Raw genomic sequence first — 19,576 nt, 5'->3', positions numbered from 1 at the left:
ACTACGTACTGACTGTCTGAGTTGACCTTTCCACCATCAGGATCCCAAGCCACCTCAAACTTAATACAGCCTAGATATAATTTATAAATTATAAGATGTGGGCCACCTCCGGAAAATTAGACATTTCACAGGAGTCTTAAATACAATCAATGACAATAAAACAACTGTATTGAAAAACGTGTGAGTGCCTTTGGAGTATTCACTGCATTTCAGAGAACAAAAGGACCATAAGAAAATCTGTTGGACTCAAACAACCACTATAAAATAGTTGTTTCTTATTGTACATTGACTATCTAATAATAACATGTGAGATTATTTAATTAAAAATAACAATAATTGCAGTTTGAATCAGGAGATTGCAATAACGTTTGAAATCTTTGTCTAGTAATATACGGTTTGGCAAGGCCCTTGACATTTGAGGCACGTGTTTAGTCGTAAAATATAAATAAAGTGGGAAACAACAGTAGCTTGTACAACTTGTGATTTGAGCTTCCTTTTTAACTAACCTTGGACACTGCTTTGAGGTGATGAGCTCTGATCGTTGCAGATTTCTCCTCAAACGCATTAGCCTTCGCCTCTTCCGCCAGGTTGCTCAAAAACATCAACATCAGGAGTTCAATCTGAGGAAAAGTAACACCATAATTGTTTATTGATTAGCTGTTAGCCATGATAGCAGCGTTAGCCACAAACAGAGCACTCAGAAACATTAGCAACATTAGCGCGTTAGCTCTTCACCATTGCTTCTGACGTCGGCCTCACGGTTATGTTAGTCTTCGCTTTTGTTTTGATTATAGATTTCAATTTGGGCGGCTTCTTCAGCATGTTGGCTAATGTTCAGGGTGAAACACAAATTCACGTTGATAAAAAAGTTTGTTTACTTTTTTTCAATCTCCCGCTTCTCTTACTTCCGGTGAACTGATTCTTCTTCGTGACATTTGCATCGTCACTTGTTGCCGTTACTCCCCACCAGCGCCATATAGATAGAAGTCTATATGGCGCTGCTCCCCACTACAGTTTCAAATGTCTGGTTTATATTTCTGTTTTTACAGTAAGGATAACATAAAATACAACATTTATTCAAGTTGCAAACTATTAAATATCTGGAATAAATAGATACCATAAACAGGCACAGATGTAAGTACTGTCTGTGGTGGCTCTTTTTAGTTTCAACTAAGGTTTGTTGTGTTGTAACGCTGTCACCTAGTGGATGAAAGGTGCAACTACATCAGCAGAACACCATCCTTTGTATCCGGGTCAGCGGGCAGTAATGGCGACCACCATGGAGACAACAACCGGCATGATCAATATGCTGCAATTCATGAAATGTATCGGACAACTAAAAGTAAGACCTTTTCCCCATGGTGTATGGTGATTTGGCCCCTTGTCAAAAATGAACGACACATTATTTTAAGCCTGGCTTCCAAAAATATTGTATTGGTGCTACTGGAGCTAATACAGTGAGGCAGTGGTTTTTTGTAGTCCTTACCAAAGTGCAACTTATCCTTATTCATCTACCCACACAAACAAACATGTTGTGACAACTTATGCGTCCTGTATGTGTCAATGTATGGTCAAATAAATACAATCGTTATCAAAACATCAGTACAAAACCTTAACAGATTAGGTTTACAATCATACAAAAACATATTCACTCTCCCTTGGCTGTTGTTAAATGTATGTTTTATTCGAATATGTGCAGTCATACAAAACATGTTTGTATGTATTTTTGGAATGTTTTATTTTCTTTCAGTGAAGACAATATCTCCAAACAGAAGCTGTCTTACTTAGTTGATGAAAAAATATCACTAGGCATATATTTTAGTTGTTGTTCTCCCTTGTCTTTGCAACTCATTATTAACTCTGTGTTGTTGTTCCCTGCAGAGGGTCCCACGGACCGGCTGGGTGTACAGGGAGGTGCAGAAACCTGAGAGTGTGTCAGACCACATGTACCGCATGGCCATCATGTCGATGACCATCACAGACCCCACAGTGGATAAAAACAGGTGATTCATTCAACTGCTCACACCCAGACCTGGAAGCAACTTTAAAAAGATAAAAAAAAGTTGACATGAATTATACTAGGTAGAATATAGCAGCTCATCAACTGTATATATTTAAATAACCTACATATTGTTGTCTTTTTCCCTTACTGTCTTTAGATGTATAAAGCTGGCTCTGGTTCATGACATGGCAGAGTGCATTGTGGGAGATATCGCTCCATCAGACAACATCAGTAAAGCTGAGAAACACAGACGAGAAGAGGCAAGTGACCAGTATCCCATATCTTAACACCTCTGTTTAACTAAACAAATAGTCTGTTCAGGCTTCCATGGCATTTTTAAGTAAACATTGATGGCTTATATTAAATTAGTAATGTCTGTGTTTGGCTCTCTAATTTCTCCATCTCACTCAGGAGGCGATGAAACATATTTCAGCTCTTCTGCCGGAGGGACTCAAACAGGAGATGTATGGACTCTGGGAGGTAAGCTTCTGCTTTGGTTGAATATCAAGTAACCTCATACCATGTCCCTTTATGATGATAATTATACCAGTGGGATATTGCACTTGTGTTTTTCTGCAGGAATATGAAAACCAGAGCAGTGCGGAGGCCAGGTTGGTGAAAGAGTTTGACCTCCTGGAGATGATCCTGCAGGCTCACGAGTACGAGGAGCTGGAGGGAACACCAGGAAGACTGCAGGAGTTCTTCGACTCCACCGAAGGTTAGTTTGGAAATCTGTGGCTCTATTCTTCCCTGGATCTCATCAATTCAGTTGCTCACATTTTTGCACCTGAGAAGGCTTATTTTTTCTTTGATATTTAGCTTATAAATATGCAACTAAGCAATTTTCTTATTATATTGGAAACAGTTTTCTCAACAGTCAACAATGCAAAGTTGTGATTACACTTTAAAACGGAAAGCTGTTTGACCATAAATGACCTTCTCCAGACAATTTCATGTTATTTTAGTCATTCAAACTAAATGTGAAATGTTTACCATACTTTTTTTGAATTTTCTGGGGGTAGCCAGAATGAATAGGCAACATTCAGATAAGATATTACAGATTTTGAAGCTGCCTTTGTTTATATTTAGATTTGTTATTCTCTCAGGTCGTTTCCAACACCCAGACGTGCTCCAGCTCCTCAGCTCTTTGAATAAAGAGAGAGATAGTCACATGAGTAAAAAGGATGAAGCAAAGGACTCTGGGAACTCGCAGACGACTGGTGGTGCATCTTCACACTCATCCTGACTCTGACACATACAAACATTTCCTTAGTGAAGGTACTGTAACACAAAATATGTGTATAAAGACGCACGACACGTACCTGCACGTTCCTGCAGTACCACTGAGGATGAGGATATTTGAATATATACTTTGTGCATACGGCTATTTTTGCAAACTGTCCTGGAAAAGCATCACCATATATAATTAATACCAAATGAAAAATACAAATGCAAAAGCTGCCAGATAATATTAAAAAGCAAAAACGTATCAATATGTAATGAAATGTCCAAACAAATGTGTTGGGAAATTATTAAAGAGCTATATAAACTCCCAGATAGTGTTGTAACATTATCACGTTTTATCATCTCAGGCTTTATTCTATTTTTCCAATCCATTGACAAATACATTTTATTACATTTTGACATATACCATACATTTATCTGGTTTAACTATCAGAAGAAAACATTTTCTGATGCAGTCTAACTTTTTACAGAATAATAGTAATCAGTTATTTACTGTTTCTTGTGGAGGAGAAAAAAAGCGGTCGGACGTGGAAGTCATTTCAAGTCAATTTGTATATTTAATAGAACTTTAGCTGCACATAACTACTTTGTTTTATCGATCACATTTCTGTCTTTAGTGTAAAAACAGTCAGAGTGGTATTTAGTTTGGGTAAACAATCTTTAATATCATTCCATCAGCCATAAAACCAGTTGTTTATAATAGTTTGTGATTATTGGTATGCAGATGTCAAACACAATGTTTTTTGAATGTCACAGATCAGTAGTTTATTTTCCAATAACAGAACATGCATTACCTCAGTATTTCAATATATGAACGTTAACATGAATATTATTGAACACATTTCATTAAACATGAAACGATCCCGGAGATCTTCTCAAACCACTGCAAAAAAGAACACAATTAAACATGAAACGGAGTATATATTGAAACTTGATGGCAAAGTTATGCAGGTACTTGAAAAGTTACAAATAAAACAATGTTTTTACACACAAATTAATAAACATGTTTCACGTTTTGTGGCACCAACCTTTTCCTAACATACTCAGTAAAACTGTATGTTATCTCGCAGCATTTAACAGTTTGTCCTGGACCAGGAAGTTAAAAGAAATCGGTATATTAATGTTATTTTGCCATCAGTAACATAGGCAAAAGGCCACAGAAACCATTTCAGGGTCAAATGTCATGTGTATGCATCCAGCACTAATGTACAGCAGTTCAACACAATGTTTAAAAATGTCAATTTTCAACTGCTAGAGTGAAGAAGGGAGGTGTGTGGTGCAGTGGGTTGTGAGTTGGTATTTGGATCAGGGGGTCACAGGTTCAAACCCCACTGCAGTCAGCATGTCGTTGTGTCCCTGCAAGACACTTCACCCCAAATTGCTCCTGTGGGGATTGCCCACAGGAGACACAGACAAGCCCAAGTCGCTTTGGATAAAAGCGTCTAACAAGTGACATGTAATGTAAAAGAAGATAATTCTCAGCATAAGTGATTTATATAATTTTGCGCAACCTCCATATTCTAGCAAGCCTCTCTGTCAGTATTTTGCATTCAGCTATGCGTAGAACAGTAGGCTGTTATTTTCAAAAAGCATTATAACTGGCTGCACTTGCAAAGTTATCCCATCAAATATATTTTTAGTTGCCATAACAACATTTCAGATCTTTAGTTGTATTGAAAAGTCATTTGTACAAGTTTACAAATAATTAGTTTCACCCAGGACTTCAGGATTCCATCAATGTCTGTTATACTGTATGTACATTTTAAAACATTTAGTATAAAGTACAAGGTACTTGAAAATGTAACATAAAGACTTATCTACTACTTATTTCTATTAATACCCTAAAAATGTAGTTTTTGGTACGACAGGTGTAGTGAAGTGAAGTTGTGATACTTCATTGGATCAACGTCTGGTATGGAGCTGGCAATACACTCCTATTGGTTGAGTGCACCACACTATCGAGTAATTCAACAAAGACATTCGCCTCTTGGTAACATTTATTTTAGATTGTTACAAAGGATGTTTCCTTTAAACCGAGTTGAGTTATGTGTGGAATTATCTGAGGGTCTCACTGGGTTTATTATTAGCCCTCCATTACAGTAGGTTTGCTGTTGTGATCTTTTAAAAAATAATAGGCAGACAACGGCCCATTTGGAATATTTAGGGTCAATTTGGTCCAAACAAGATTTTCTTTTAAACTACCTTTCAAGCATTCAGGGTTGCATCTAGTGTTAGGAGGCTTCATCTCAAACATGGTTGTAAGCATCCTAACACAAGGGATCTAATACAGGTGTTCTGTAACATTTCAGTCAAGAGTATTTAGAAGATAACTTCTGCACGACAGCAGTTCCTGGTCTTTGAGTTCAGCCTGACGGTGCCGCTCTTTCACGGCCTCTCGGAGCCGTCCGTCAAGTTGTTAGTGGGCGTGTCCTGAGAGCTGGCGTTCGCTGCGGAGGAGAGGACTTCCTCGAAGCTGCCCCCTGTCTCTGCACCGCCCACCTTTGTCTGTGGAAAAAGCAGGAAAAGATGGATACACAATATTAAAGCTGAAATGTTAAAGACTTCTACCATCACCCTCTGCCAGTGAGTACATTAAAGGGATAAGAGGTCTTTTTTTTCTTTGAAAGATAATCTACGCTTTTGTTTTTAAATTGTCTAAATATGTTTAAATTGTGTTTTAGAGAAGTGTTTGATTTGCTAAAGAGGACGACATTATCCTTATTATAACTGAAAGTCCCAAAATAGAAAAAACTCTTGAGTAATTTAGAATTCAAAATGTTCCAAATGTTTTATATTTATTTATTATTTAGCATTATTAATTATTAAATTAGTTATCAATAATAACAACACATAGTATTGCCATGCTCATCTTCCATATAAGCAAAGAAAACATTTAAAGACGTGAAAAAACCCATACATACATAAAACATAAAGTAAACAATAACATATATAATAAATAAATAAAATGAATCATACTAGATTTAATAATGAAAAATATGTAGTTTGTATAATAATAATAATAATAATAATATAGTCAATAAAAAGAGAAAAACACTATAAAGTAAATCTCACATCTGACCGTGGTCCTTTCTGTGGCTACTGTAGGAGAGAGAGCTGCTGCTAAGACTGTCTCAGGATCAGTGTGATCAGAAATAACCAGCAGGCTTACTGTGAGAGTCAGGAGTGTAATCTGGCCTCCACACAGATTACAGTGTGTACCTCTCTGCTTCACCAACACTTCACAGCACTAAGAGGCAACAACATGACCTGTGTCCCTGCGTGGCGTCACAGTGCACTACTACAGATCAGCAGGTGTTTGTGTGTGTGCTGTTAGTTAGTGTGACAGTGACCAGGAACAGCCACAGCTCAGCTCGATTAGATGCAGTTACAATATAATAAATAGGCTTGTTTCTTTTATACTAGCTTAGAAATGTGGAATCAATACACATATTGTTTTTTATCGCTTAATGCACATTCTTGCTCACACACAAACACAAACATTTGTGTTCACCTTTAGAGTGGAAACTGTCGTCTCGACTTTCTCCTCAAAAGACTTGAAGCTGGGAGAGTTTCTGTGAGGAAAATTAAATCATTATTGTATTTATTTTAAACTGCACAAAACGATTAGCTACAGTACACATTTTGCTTAAATGTAAAGATTGTATGACAATGATGGCTTATAGGCTGCTCTCACACGTACACTTGGGATACATTGAATATGTAATGTAATAGCATACATGTGCTAATATGCAGGAAAAAGGTCATGGGTGTAAACAAATATATAACGCAAAAAACATCTGATATTCAAATGTTTCCCCGGGTTTCTTCTGATTAATATCATTAAATAAATGTCAAAGGAAGGACACATTAAACAGTTTACTGGGAGTGCACTAAGCAGTGCTCTAGAGGAACATAAAGATTAGTGGAAAAACAAACACAGATTGATTCTCGATCAAACACACAAAGCCAGCAGTGGTTACCTCATGGTGGGCATGCTCATTGAGTGTCTGAAAGAGTAGCTGTCCCCAGAGAGCGTGGTGAGAGAGGAGTTAATCATTAGCACAGGATACACACACACACACAACCAGAGATAGATAGAGATATCACTGTCGTTAAGCACTTTCTTCTGACACGGTGCTCATGAGTCAGTCCCAGAGCCTCTTGGAGGACGACACGGAGAGAGGAGAGGACGTCTGAACACTAGTGTCACTGGAGAGAGTTACAGTAGGTAATAGGAAATGGAGAAATATGATTTAAGCACAGATCATGATGAAAGAATGCTCACAAGTAGTGGGGAATTTTCAATATCGACACAATAGTTCATATCCTCACATGAGAAAGCTATTATTGTAAAAGAAGAAAATGAATCTGATCATTCCTGATTTAAAAAATACAGGAATGATCATGTAAGAAAGAACAGATTTACACAATGTTGCTTTTTATTTTTGAATTTTATTTTATTCATACATGGGTACGATTATGATTGTATGTAGGTTTGATTTATTATTACCTTATTTAGGATTGTTGGATTTCAATTTCACAAATATCTTTTCCTTTACAAAAAAAAACTTAAAATAATTACAGTATAGTTTGATGCCAAGAGTTTCAAGCATATCCTGATGATTTTCAGGATAAAACTTAAATAAGTTTGGCTAGAATAATCATCATGTTGAAACCTGCTAGGCAAATGTCATGTATTGTTTTTATTATTATGAAATCGTCCTGTGTCTAGTAGGTAACAGCTGGAACCTCGGAGCACACACAGATATATGACATCTATGGTGTATTATCGCAAAGGGCTGCAGCTCACTCATCATTTGAAATAGCTCACAAAGGGAAGGCCTGCATGGCCAGTCTCATGTTTGGACCTAGTTTCGGCACGGTCCTGTAACTTGGGAAAGTGTGTGAGAGCTAGTTCACACTGAGGCTGTTTGTTTGGGCTTATCAGAGAAACTCAAATCAATTAGCGATGATTCTGCACGGCAGCAGCCTTTACTGAAGCAGACCGGCCCACCTGTTAGCGCCGTCAGCTGATCGCACTGAGATCTATTGAGTTAAGACTCCTGAGCGAGGGGCAACTAATGTGACATAATCAGCTGTGTGATGCTTACCCTATGGAGCTGGACCTTGGAAAGCATGGAGGGAGAAGGAAAACACGTTTAACGATACTTGACAAGGCCTTCAGTCACACTCTTTCACTTTAGTAGAACATGTATACCAAAAAGAGGGAAGTAAACAACATCATGGGGAACTTGATTTGACTTCACTATCTCACACGCACAGAGATGTGCTTACAAGATTAACATGTTCTACTAAAGGTAATCATCGTAAACCCACGCAAAGAAACTATCAGATAGATTTGTTTACTCAATTCAAAAACATCAATGAGAACACACACACACACACACACACACACACACACACACACACACACACACACACACACACACACACACACACACACACACACACACACACACACACACACACACACACACACACACACACACACACACACACACACACACACACACACACACACACACACACACACACACACACACACACACACACACACACACACACACACACACACACACACACACACACAAAGAAATAAGAATAAGACTCAGAATTAGTTGTTAAAGGCAACAAGTGACAGAAACGCTATCTAAAGAGTGGGAAATCTGACTTTTGACTGCACAAAAATTACAAATATTTAGAAAGATACAGTATATCCGCAGTTGCTGATATGCTGTATCCATTGTGAAGTTTGAAAATCAGTTGGAAGACAGTTGAACATTTGATGAGACAAAAGGACATGCAAGAGGACACTTCCCACAGCAAATACTAACATGCAGAAACTATGCACACCATGATCTATGAGCCTCAGACACGTACCTCCGAGGAAACAGTAACTCTAGACCAACCATGCTGCAATAACCACAGATAATGCATTGGTTCCTTTCTGCCCTTTATACTCCAACAGCACACGGTGTTCACAGGTCTTACACATCTGTCTTTGCAGCGTGAACACGGTCAACATGGCACAGACAATATGACATATTTAAAAGCTTGCTTCTGTTGCAATGAATGAGCAGACGTTGTGAAAGTAATGGTATCAAACGCTTTTACTCTTTTCAGTTTCTCCAGACTCCCAAAATAAAAAGATAAATCAAAACGTTTGCTCCAACAATACCTAATGTTTTTTTGTTGACTTAGTTCAAGGGGGCCTTTCCTCACACTTTAGAACAGCACATGTTCCCCGTTTAATCAGAGAACATGCACGTATTCACCTCATAGGGAAAACATGAGAAAAGTGCAGTAAAATCTACATTTCTGAAGGAATCTAAATGGCCTTAAAGCCTGACAGTAGAAGTCGTGCTTTTACGCTGTAATCAAAATGTGTGGATGTAATGGCTTTACACTTGTGCCCTTAAACGTCTGAGTGTCTGCATTTGATTGCAAAGTGTTGTATTAATGCAGGGGTTCTCAAAGTGCGGCCCGCGGGCAAATGGCGGCCCTCGGAAATGTTTCTGGCGGCCCGCGATAGTTAATGTGACACGCTGAAATGCATGCGTTATATTTTAATCCTCCATGGTTGTATCTAGTAAGAATTAGAATGGAATTTAAGAATGGTAAAACTGTGCCCCCTGGGTTGTCATTCCTAAATTATGAATGACAGCTTGTGGAAAGTTTGCTAGACTACTGGTTGCATGGCAACTAGGCATCTTGCGAGTTGCGGTAATTGGTTGGTACAATAAAGAAAGGATTTGTTTTGGAATTATTTTGTGTTCCGTTTTTTCTTGGGCAGCCCTCAATCCAATATTGGGTACCTAAATTGGCCCTCACTCATCAAAACTTTGAGAACCCCTGTATTAATGACTTCAACTTGAAAAATACAACGGGATAAATAAATAAAACACATCGGTAAAACATGTATGTCTTATGCTCTACAGAAAGCAGCTTACAGTGGGTTTACATCATCTCAATTCTCCCTGAGCTGGTTCGAGCAAAGAGTCAAACATCTCGGAGGGAAAGGGATGGATGGCACAAATACAAAGGGTCTGTGATTGGATGAAAGTAGAAATGAGTCATTGTTGAACTGAAGCTGGGTTATGATGCGTTTGGATACAAAGACGTTTGTGATGAGTAACATGTGTTTTCTGTCTGACTGAGTGAGACGATGAGCACAGCTAAGTGCAACTGTCTAAGGATTTACTAAATTCAGAGAAAAACGGAATCATCAATCAGAATCAGAATACTTCATTTGTCCCAGAGGAGAGTGGCTTTTGTGAAAGTTGCTCCTTTTTGGAATTACATTTAAAATATCTAATATTTATCTACATAAATGTACAATATTTATATATATATATATATATATATATATATATATATATATATATATATATAAAAGAAATGGTAAGGTAAAGTAACATTTAAAGAAACTTGTGTCATCAGTATTTGAGGGACGATTTTCTGTAAGTAATAAAGTTATGACATCACTGTGTACCTCATGTCCCCGAACTTCCTGGTGATGGCGCTGCCCAGCGTGGTGAAGGCGACGGAGGTTTTCTGTCCGGCTGTGGAGATCGTCTCCGAGGTCTTCTTATAGCTAAGAAAAAGATATGCGTACAGAATATGTCATAACTCCTTCCTTACACACTTGCATGCACTGACGGGCAGATTTGGACTATTTACACAGGCACTAAACCCACATCAATTGTTTCAAAATCTTCTTAATTAATCACCAAATGTATTTCATTGAGTGGTTTCCTTTCTAACACGATGGCCTTCATCCCTTTTTCAAACTAACAACGCATTTAAATCCATACTTCCAATCAGGTCGTATCTGTATATATAAAATTGAGCTGCCCTTTTCTTTTTTAAAGTTCTGGTGGTGTGTTGACCTTTTAATTTACATTTCATCATGGACCCAGTTTCTTTAGCATCTTCCACTCCCGCGGCCGCACTGGTCCATAATGGATGAGGACGGCGACTGTGTGTAAAGTGATCTTCAGGTTGAAATGTAACTGGATAAGAGGAGAGGCCTCTGGAGAATATCCCCTTGCTCTGTTCTGTCTCTTGGCGCACGAGCTCAGAGCGAATGGTCTGGTGAGGAGATACCTTTATTTTTCTGCACACCATGTTTTGTAACTATCCTGATTTGGTGGGTGTTTGACAGTAACACCAGTCAGGACATGTTCAGCTAGTTGTTAGCCTTCAGCAGTGTGTGGCCATTTGACGAGTTTCTAATCAGGTTTACTGTCTGTTCCAAAAACACTATGGCTAGGAGCAGGGTTTACGTCTTTCTAATTGGGTTTGTGATATCTGCGTTTATAACAGACTTTAAAGTAAGCTTTTATTGGCTGTTAAAAAACAGAACTCCCTGCTCTTTGTGTGTGTGTGTGTGTGTGTGTGTGTGTGTGTGTGTGTGTGTGTGTGTGTGTGTGTGTGTGTGTGTGTGTGTGTCTTTGAAATATCATCTATGTTGACAGCAAACAGAGAAGCCATTATTTGATGTGCAGCAGACACAAACAAACGTTCTCCCCTTCACTTCAAATCCTGCTTCCTCTTCCTCTTTCTGAAGTGGCACACACACATTGACTTACGCTGTGGAGGTCTGCATGTCGTGCCATCCTTTGCTTAAGTTGTCCCTGAGCTCGCTCAGAGAACCTACGCCAAGTTTCTGTCTGAGCTCTGCGTGCTGCTTCTCTTTGGAAGACAAGACCTGCCGCAACGTACTGATCTCCTCCTCCAGCTGGAAACACAAACAGACAACGAGTCACTGAGCAGATAGTCGTCTCTTTCCGTCTCTCAACAGTCCTTCAGTGTGTGCTTGAGAAGGGCCCAGTGTGAGCATACTTTAGCTAGCTGTTGCTGGATCTCCTCTCTCTCCTCCTCGGTCAAGAGGCAGTTGTTTAGGTTGATCTCTGACGCCATGTCTTCGTCAGCTTCTCTCAGCGGCTCCGAGTCCAGAAAACCTGAAAACAATACACAAGCGGTGAGATGTACATTAACAACCTCTGTAAAATAGTGACAAACTGGAAAGGCACAAGGCAGAGAAACATCTGGGATTGAAAATTGTTATTTTATTCAAAACTGTCACCAGTTCAACTTCTGAACAGATTGCACTGAACCCGCTAAACAAAGACAACACGTAGTCTGACATTCTCGTCTTTTTCAAATATTCTGTATCATTTATATCTGCTCCTGGAATCAGATTCAGAAATTTAGCAAGAATATTAGCAAGTTCTTGTTTGGATGCACTTGTAAGTAACTGTGATATTTAATGTAATATAATTCTTATTGCTGTCAATGAAGAGTTTGACTCTTGAACATGATCTGCTTTGATTCTTCTCAAATATATCTGCCATTTCGCTAAATGTCCGACAGCCTCTATGTCCGATTCTAAATGTCCGCCTGTCTTCATGTCTGAATGCGTGTGTCTGACAGTTATGCAATCTGTGGCGGCAGGCTGCAGCGCTCTAATCTGGATTAACTCGTGTGGATTATTATGCTGTGGGACACTACAGACTGCCACACACACAAGATGCTGTTGATGCAGTGGGGACAGATTGATTTAGAAAGTTGCAATCTTGGATTTGAGTTGAAACTACATTTTAGTTAAAGTATGTTTTGCCTTAGCACTCCCAATAAAATGACTATGAAACCATGGCATGAATACCCATCTGCTCAAACAGTTTTTACACGATATTCCCAACAGCAATTGTGGACTCGAGAAGTTCTGCAAGTAAATAACCCTTATAGTTTATGGGTAAACCTTATTAGCCTTATAACACAATTCTGCCCTGCTAAGAAGTACCTCTGGCCCTTTGACAATTCTTTCCTGGCATTTCCTTTTTAGTTGTAATTAAAAAACGAAATGTCTTCTAAATTTGTTTTATTTTACATGCAGTCTAAAAAAACAGTTACGAACACACACTCTTCGGATGATCTTTAACTAAACCACAACATTCACTTCCAAAAAAAAAAAAAAAAATGCTCTGTTTGCAACTTTCATGCAGAGGAAGGAAGCTGATTCACACATTCAGTTGACAGCTGACTCTTACACGTGACAGCAACAAACTTAAACCATCATTAAGTTACAGTTAATTTCTTTCTTCACGACAATATTCTATATTAGCGAACCAAGGCGGTGTGTGAGGAATTTTCATATCCACACCGTTTCTGTGTGATCAAGCTTGTAATTTGACAGGATATTTGTGGAAGGCAAACCCGGACAAACGGGTCCCACACAGCACCAGGCAACAGCAGGACACACTGCACACACAACCCAGGAGATGCAAACAGAAGTGGGTAATTATGATGTCACTGTAGTGGAACTGTTTACAGAAGGATTACTGTACCTTCTGTGAGGTGTCCTCTCTCTTGAAGAGGCAGCATTAAAGGCAGGTGAGGAAAGTGTAAGGTTAGTGTAGACTGGTAAAAAAAACGACCTTTCTCCACTCACTACTAAAATGGACTCAGCACCACCAGCAGTAAACACACAAAGAAACACACGTGTAGATTGCAGCACTACACACCAGTACAAGGCCTTGCTATAGTAAGGGGTTAAACTTATTTCTGTATCACAGCGTCAGGACAACAACATTTGTAAACCCCCTGTGGCTAGATAGAAATGGAAGCTGTTAAAGTGCAGGGAGAACTCGGATCACACAGTGTGTTTTTAATGGTACCACACACATGAGAAGACCTTTAAACCAGTCTGAGGTCAGTATTATAGGAGGAAGGCAACTGACAACTAAACATGAACAGTTTTATTAATTCACTAAAACATAAACACTAAAAAGCTAAGACATATTTTCTTTAAGGGAGGATCGTTTCTTTTAAGCTAACTCAGATTTTCTTTTAGCAAATGTACGTTTCCTTAGACTAACACTTTTCTTTTGGGCAACACATGTTTCTTTTAAGCTAACTCAGATTTTCTTTTAGCAAATGTAGGTTTCCTTAGACTAACACTTTTCTATTGGCTAACACATGTTTCTTTTAAGCTAACGCAGGTTTTCTTTTAGCTAGCACAGGTTGTCTTGAAGCTAACGTCGTTTTCCATGGCTCGCGCAGGTTTTCTTTTAGCTAAGACAGGTTTCTTTTTACTAAACGTATAGTAGTTCCAAAAATACTGTAGAAAATTCCACATGACATTAAGGCATTTGGCTTTACAATCAAATACAGAGTGTGTCCGTTTGTTACAAGAGTGTCTATCAAGGGTCTGAAAGATGTATAGAAAATCTGTATTACAGTTTGTCAATATAGAAACAAAAAGGCACAGTGCTTAAGCTAATTCTAATATTATCAACATCAATGGATGGCGCAGGGATATTTTGATGTAGAAAACATGTAGTAGTACAAACCGGTTAAGAAGGTCTTATGGTCAAATATAAATAAAACCGCAAAACAAATTAAATGTTGGTTTTCAGAGATCATCCCTGTCATTTGTAGGATACCGTGATACATTGCCATAGCATCGCCAAATGTCAGGAATGTGAAGAATGCTGGAAGAAGTTAATGATCCCAGTCATGGTTCACTGCATAACATCGGTTAGGTACAAATGCTCTGATCCTCAGCGCTCTACTAAATGTGGGGGGGGGGGGGGGGTCAATGAGAATGATATGGTCAGGTTTCACAGGGAACATTTGAAAGCACTGTGTCCAGGCAACCGTGGCACACACTGCTAAATGAGTATCTTGTGATTTTAAGTTGATTTATTATTCTTCTCCAAACTTGCCAACTGCATTGCTTCAAAACGTACCCATAATCGCCTGTGTACATTTTTTGTAGTTTTAGGAACTGAGGCCAGCCTTATCAGAAAATGTTAACCAGACTCCACAAAGAAAGTCTTACATTTAAAGGGTTTTCCATTTTGTATTGGTGTAGTTTAATTATGATGTGTTCTGTGCTTTTTGTTTATTTAGACCCAACATAACAGTTTAAAGCTCGATCCACACTAAATCCTTTTTAAATTCTTGGCTGACCTAAAAGTAGTAGATGAAGTCTACCTGAATTTGCCAATAAAACCCCCACAATGTGTAGAACTGAAGCATTGAATCCCTGTAGTCTGCTCAAGCCCCCAAATGCCCAGATCAAAGCTAGAACACTTGGCCTCGGTGTCTTCAGTGGCAGCTATAGCTCTACCTACAGGTCCCCACAGGGGTCAGGGATGTGGAGAAGTAAATGTTCAACTAGGGAAACAAAACATTTTCTAACTCTACGGGCTCTAATCTACATCCCTCTTCACCTGTGCTGTCCAGTTGCATACCCCAAGAGGAGGACATGACCCAGGTGTCAGAGTGGGACGCTGATGCCCACTGATCCTCCCCTGACGGTGAGGTATTACCCCATTCTGTCGGGTTTTCACCATTTTGGGCCAATGGAGCCAGGTCGTCATCATACGACTTTCTTTTAACCGATTCCTCGCCAGAGGGGTTAAACATGCCCTGATTCAAACCTGAGCAAAGTCACAGTTAGACACGGTATCTTAGATTCAACCTAAAGTGCTTTATTCATCTTATTTTGCAACTGAAAAGTGCTCTTTTAGCAATGTTTTAGCTTAACTGGCAAAAAAAAAAACAGGAAGTGTCATTGAAAGGGAAGTCTCAGCTTCTGGTTAAAGTAACACATTCATTATTTGTTACTGGAAATAATTACCTTTAATGCCCACAGACACAAACATGTTGTTGTACATTCAGATAGATGTAGATTCAGATTCTGTTTTTAATCTGTCTCCTTGGGCTCTAGAAAATGATTGGGCTTTCTTTACAACATTATTAACATCCAGGGTATTTAATAATAGCCCTGCTTCACACTAGTTCCAATTGAAACCATTTAGTCACTCAAGAAGGGTCAATCCATCTTCATTTATTAACAACCTCTGGCTAGCATAAATGACTTTTCCTCTGATTTATGAAAATATGTTTTAATATTGTAATACTTAAGGACCACTCTCACTCACTCTCCAGACTAGTATCAGTCAAATCCACACTAAATCACCTGAGGAAGAAACTTGCTCTTAAAAAGAGGTTAACACTTTGGTTTTGCAACACAGCCAGTCAGTGATGTCACAGATAACACACACATGGTTGGGCATCACTTCCTGTGTTGTGCTCTGTGTGCAGCAGCAATAGAGTGGTGCAGGAATGAGTCCTAACCCAAGAAAATGAGATAGCATTGTAATACTTCCAGCTTCCCTCGTCTCAAAGTCAATGTTTTTTGAATGAGTTATGCTTCGATGAAACAAGGTCTGTGGTTAAAACAAGGTCTGTGTTCTACAACATAACATATGTCACTAAACACCCCACTTGTGAATGTCTAAAGCTTCAATGCGTTATTAAAACCACGACAAGTGACTAACTAAACCACTAAACGTCATCACGCTGACACAAAGCCGTCTTAGGGGTGACCGTGATGTGAAGTCCTTTGTAGCCTAACGTTAGCTTTTCACTTCTAGATATTGCATCTACTCTTATAAAATAGCATTCATTATCTTAATCAAGTTTGCCACAGATCCTTTTTTCTGCTACATTTCAAACTCCAATGGAAAAATCCCATTGGCTTGAGACGAGGGAAACCTTGCGATGCTATAACCTTCGGGTCGACTCACACCCACCCTGTGATTCAGTGTGGATTTACGTTCAGTTTTTTATTTTGGAGAGTTGAGTCTTACCCTGCTCTTCCTCCTGTGTGGCCGAGTTAACCCATTCCTCTCCAGGACCCATGCTGCCCCAGTCCACCACTGCTCCATTCAGAACATCAGAGTACAACTCTGCCACGGAGCAAGGCAGCAGGGCGAGAGGAGACAAGACAACGGGTTAAACACACACGCACAGACACACACACATCGACAGGGGTTTGGTGCTTCTCCAGTGTCCATCCCAGCCCTGTCAGTAACTTGATAACAGAGAGGTCTGTTTCGTTACTGGCAGCTTATCTGACTCAGGAACAGGAAGTCTGACGTTTGACCCTTAGTGGCACGGATCTTGAAGCTGTTAGAACAAGATTGAACAGATTCCTGCTATTTAAAAAAAAACAGGCCAGGGAGAAATCTGTACCACAGAGATGACAATGAGATCATTTGTAACAATTAAGCAGGAATATCCGCTTGTTCTCTGGTTGATGATGAAATCTCATTACACCATACTCCAGCACTACAGGAGGAAGAAGACCAGCGTTACTGCATTTGCACTAACAATGATTTCCTTCTTTTTAACTTCCGCATTCAGGCTGCTAAAACACGCTTTCAGGGAAGAAAAGGTCACAGATTTCAGAGTAACACATGAATATGAATGGTGGAAGGAATATGATCTTTTACATTAATCTCAGTAGGCCACATGTAGTCTAACACTACTGATAATCAAGCATTATTTTAGCAGGTCAAAGCAGGTGATGAACCATTTGTTAGCTCATATAGCAGTCTGGCTTAACTGATTAAAAACATTGGATATACATTGATACACTACCCTTCTGTACTCTCTTAGTTACTCTCCCCCCTCTGCTTTTGTCTGGGCTGAATACCCCGGTCACAAGACTCTCATTTGGCCCCCTGGTCATGTGGCTATGCTAAATCAGAGGCCTGGGGATGGTCATATGGCTGCGAAATTAATTAATGTTAAACTGGAGGCCAAGTTGCATTATGGCCAAACAGCAACAATACTGCATATAAACCTATGTTTCCGTCCATATTCAAGACCTGTGCTTTAATGTACTGGATTAAAAACATATGGGGTGCTTTTAGAGTCCATAATTTCCTTATAGATGGAAGTTATGTTATTAAAGTTTCATGGGAAATGTGAAAGTGTTGCCTTGCTCCAGCCTCCAACTCCGGACACAATGCCCCCAGGTAGCCACACAACAAGTATACCTGCTATGCAAAGGAGTGCAATAAACTACCTGCAAAAGCAAACACTACCTTTATTCCACTTCACGGATGTGGGAGTCATTGCCTTACTTGAATACTCCTATTCCTAAGTAAAACAGCAACATGCCTGAAAAACAGTGAAGCTACCACTTGTGTCAAACGTTTGCATGAGCTTGAGTTTGGATGTAAATAAGGAGTATGGAAATCATTCCTGTGCAGATATCAGAAGAATTCGCAACACCTGACACGTTCAGCAGTAGCTACAATAGCACAAGTACCACACTCTATATGTATGTTACTATGATAAACGCCAATATCATATAAAGGGTTACATTTCCTTAAAAGATGATATAAACACCCTTCACATAGTTGTGCATGGTTCACAGCGAGCAAAGATGCAGGTGTGTAGTCCAGGACACTTCATTGATTTAGGGATACATATTAAATTGGTAAATTGGATTTACTACAAATACCAGAAACTCCTGAAAACGTGTGCATTAGAGAACCAGTAAGCACCTGAGACAGGAAACAGTATCTAGCTGCAAGACTTACTTTGGTCAAGAGTTTCAATGAAGTCTTGAATCAACAGTACCACAAACCTACAGCACACTGGCCAACTGTACTTTTGATGTTTGCTTCCTTATCCAGCCCTACAGAAAGAGCTGACCCTGAAAGCAGCATATGAATGGCACGTTTGTTAATCGACATTGAAACTGAACTAGACATGCTACATGCCAGTTTATACGTCATTAAATGGTTATTTAAAAGAGCATGTACATAAACAATCGCTCCAATAGTGTCGCGCCATTTTTTTAGACTTGTCCCTTATTTTATTTTTTCATAATTCCGCTCCTTTAAACCTCCAAAGCGTGGCGTGTGCAGCCTCACTATCACACCAACAGCAAACAGCAAACAACCAAGAGACGCAGCGACTGTTTTTAAAGTTTCGCCTTGGAATAAAGAGCTGAGTGCAACATGGAGCGACAAACACTCACCTTGTTGTCTGGTCTCCATCAGACAGCCAGGTGCACTCCGCAGAATATCCTCCCGAGACAAGAAGACAGAGCAACAACAGCAGCACGCGCAGCAGCGGCCGTCAGGTCAGTGTGTTTACTGGGGCTTCCTTGGCTGTCACGCGCTGGGCGGCAGATCGAAGAGCTCGAGCCAATGGCCTCGCGCTTCTGTTATTCACTTACCAGCCATGTTTCCTGTTGGGGAAATGAGCCCATTGGACACCAACACATACTGTATAATCAATTTAGAAAAATTAATGGATAAATAATGATGGGTTTGTCAGGGATGGAGGAAATGTTCACATCATATAATTAAAATAAAAAAGACTACAGTAAATACATACATAAATACACAATTTAAAGCAAATATGATGCATATTTGCTTACTCAAATTAAAGTTAATACTCTTCAAAAGTAAGTAATTGAAATGCAGAGTAAAT

At 39.3% G+C, this 19,576-nt stretch overlaps 2 protein-coding genes across 9 annotated transcripts; one reads left to right on the top strand and one right to left on the bottom strand.

Annotated features, from left to right (window-relative positions):
• The first annotated feature begins 1,233 nt into the window (after window positions 1–1,233).
• On the top strand, window positions 1,234–5,663 carry hddc2 (HD domain containing 2). Its single transcript, XM_034075934.2, has 6 exons — window positions 1,234–1,342; window positions 1,882–2,003; window positions 2,160–2,262; window positions 2,414–2,482; window positions 2,582–2,720; window positions 3,109–5,663. Exons 1-6 carry the CDS (start codon window positions 1,268–1,270, stop codon window positions 3,246–3,248), a joined length of 648 nt encoding a protein of 215 aa, XP_033931825.1. The 5' UTR covers window positions 1,234–1,267; the 3' UTR covers window positions 3,249–5,663.
• Window positions 3,887–19,283, bottom strand: tpd52l1 (tpd52 like 1). 8 transcript variants are annotated; one of them, XM_034075996.2, is made up of 11 exons: window positions 19,119–19,283; window positions 16,947–17,031; window positions 15,508–15,689; window positions 13,618–13,638; window positions 12,113–12,231; window positions 11,860–12,008; window positions 10,761–10,862; window positions 8,359–8,373; window positions 7,228–7,266; window positions 6,759–6,819; window positions 3,887–5,752 (listed from the first exon to the last, which is right to left on the bottom strand). In XM_034075996.2, the coding sequence occupies exons 1-11, from the start codon at window positions 19,135–19,137 to the stop codon at window positions 5,633–5,635; spliced, it is 912 nt and encodes a 303-aa protein (XP_033931887.1). In that variant the 5' UTR covers window positions 19,138–19,283; the 3' UTR covers window positions 3,887–5,632. The 8 variants fall into 8 exon arrangements, with proteins under 8 accessions (XP_033931887.1, XP_033931883.1, XP_033931884.1 ...); XM_034075992.2 differs by lacking the exons at window positions 13,618–13,638; window positions 15,508–15,689 and having other exon boundaries at window positions 16,933–17,031; window positions 19,119–19,278; XM_034075993.2 differs by lacking the exons at window positions 13,618–13,638; window positions 15,508–15,689; window positions 16,947–17,031 and having other exon boundaries at window positions 19,119–19,270.
• Between the last annotated feature and the right edge of the window lie 293 nt (window positions 19,284–19,576).

This window comes from Pseudochaenichthys georgianus, chromosome 24 (assembly GCF_902827115.2).
Source record: "Pseudochaenichthys georgianus chromosome 24, fPseGeo1.2, whole genome shotgun sequence".
In the NCBI taxonomy this organism is placed as follows: domain Eukaryota; kingdom Metazoa; phylum Chordata; class Actinopteri; order Perciformes; family Channichthyidae; genus Pseudochaenichthys; species Pseudochaenichthys georgianus.
This window is presented reverse-complemented; position numbering and strand designations above follow the sequence as displayed.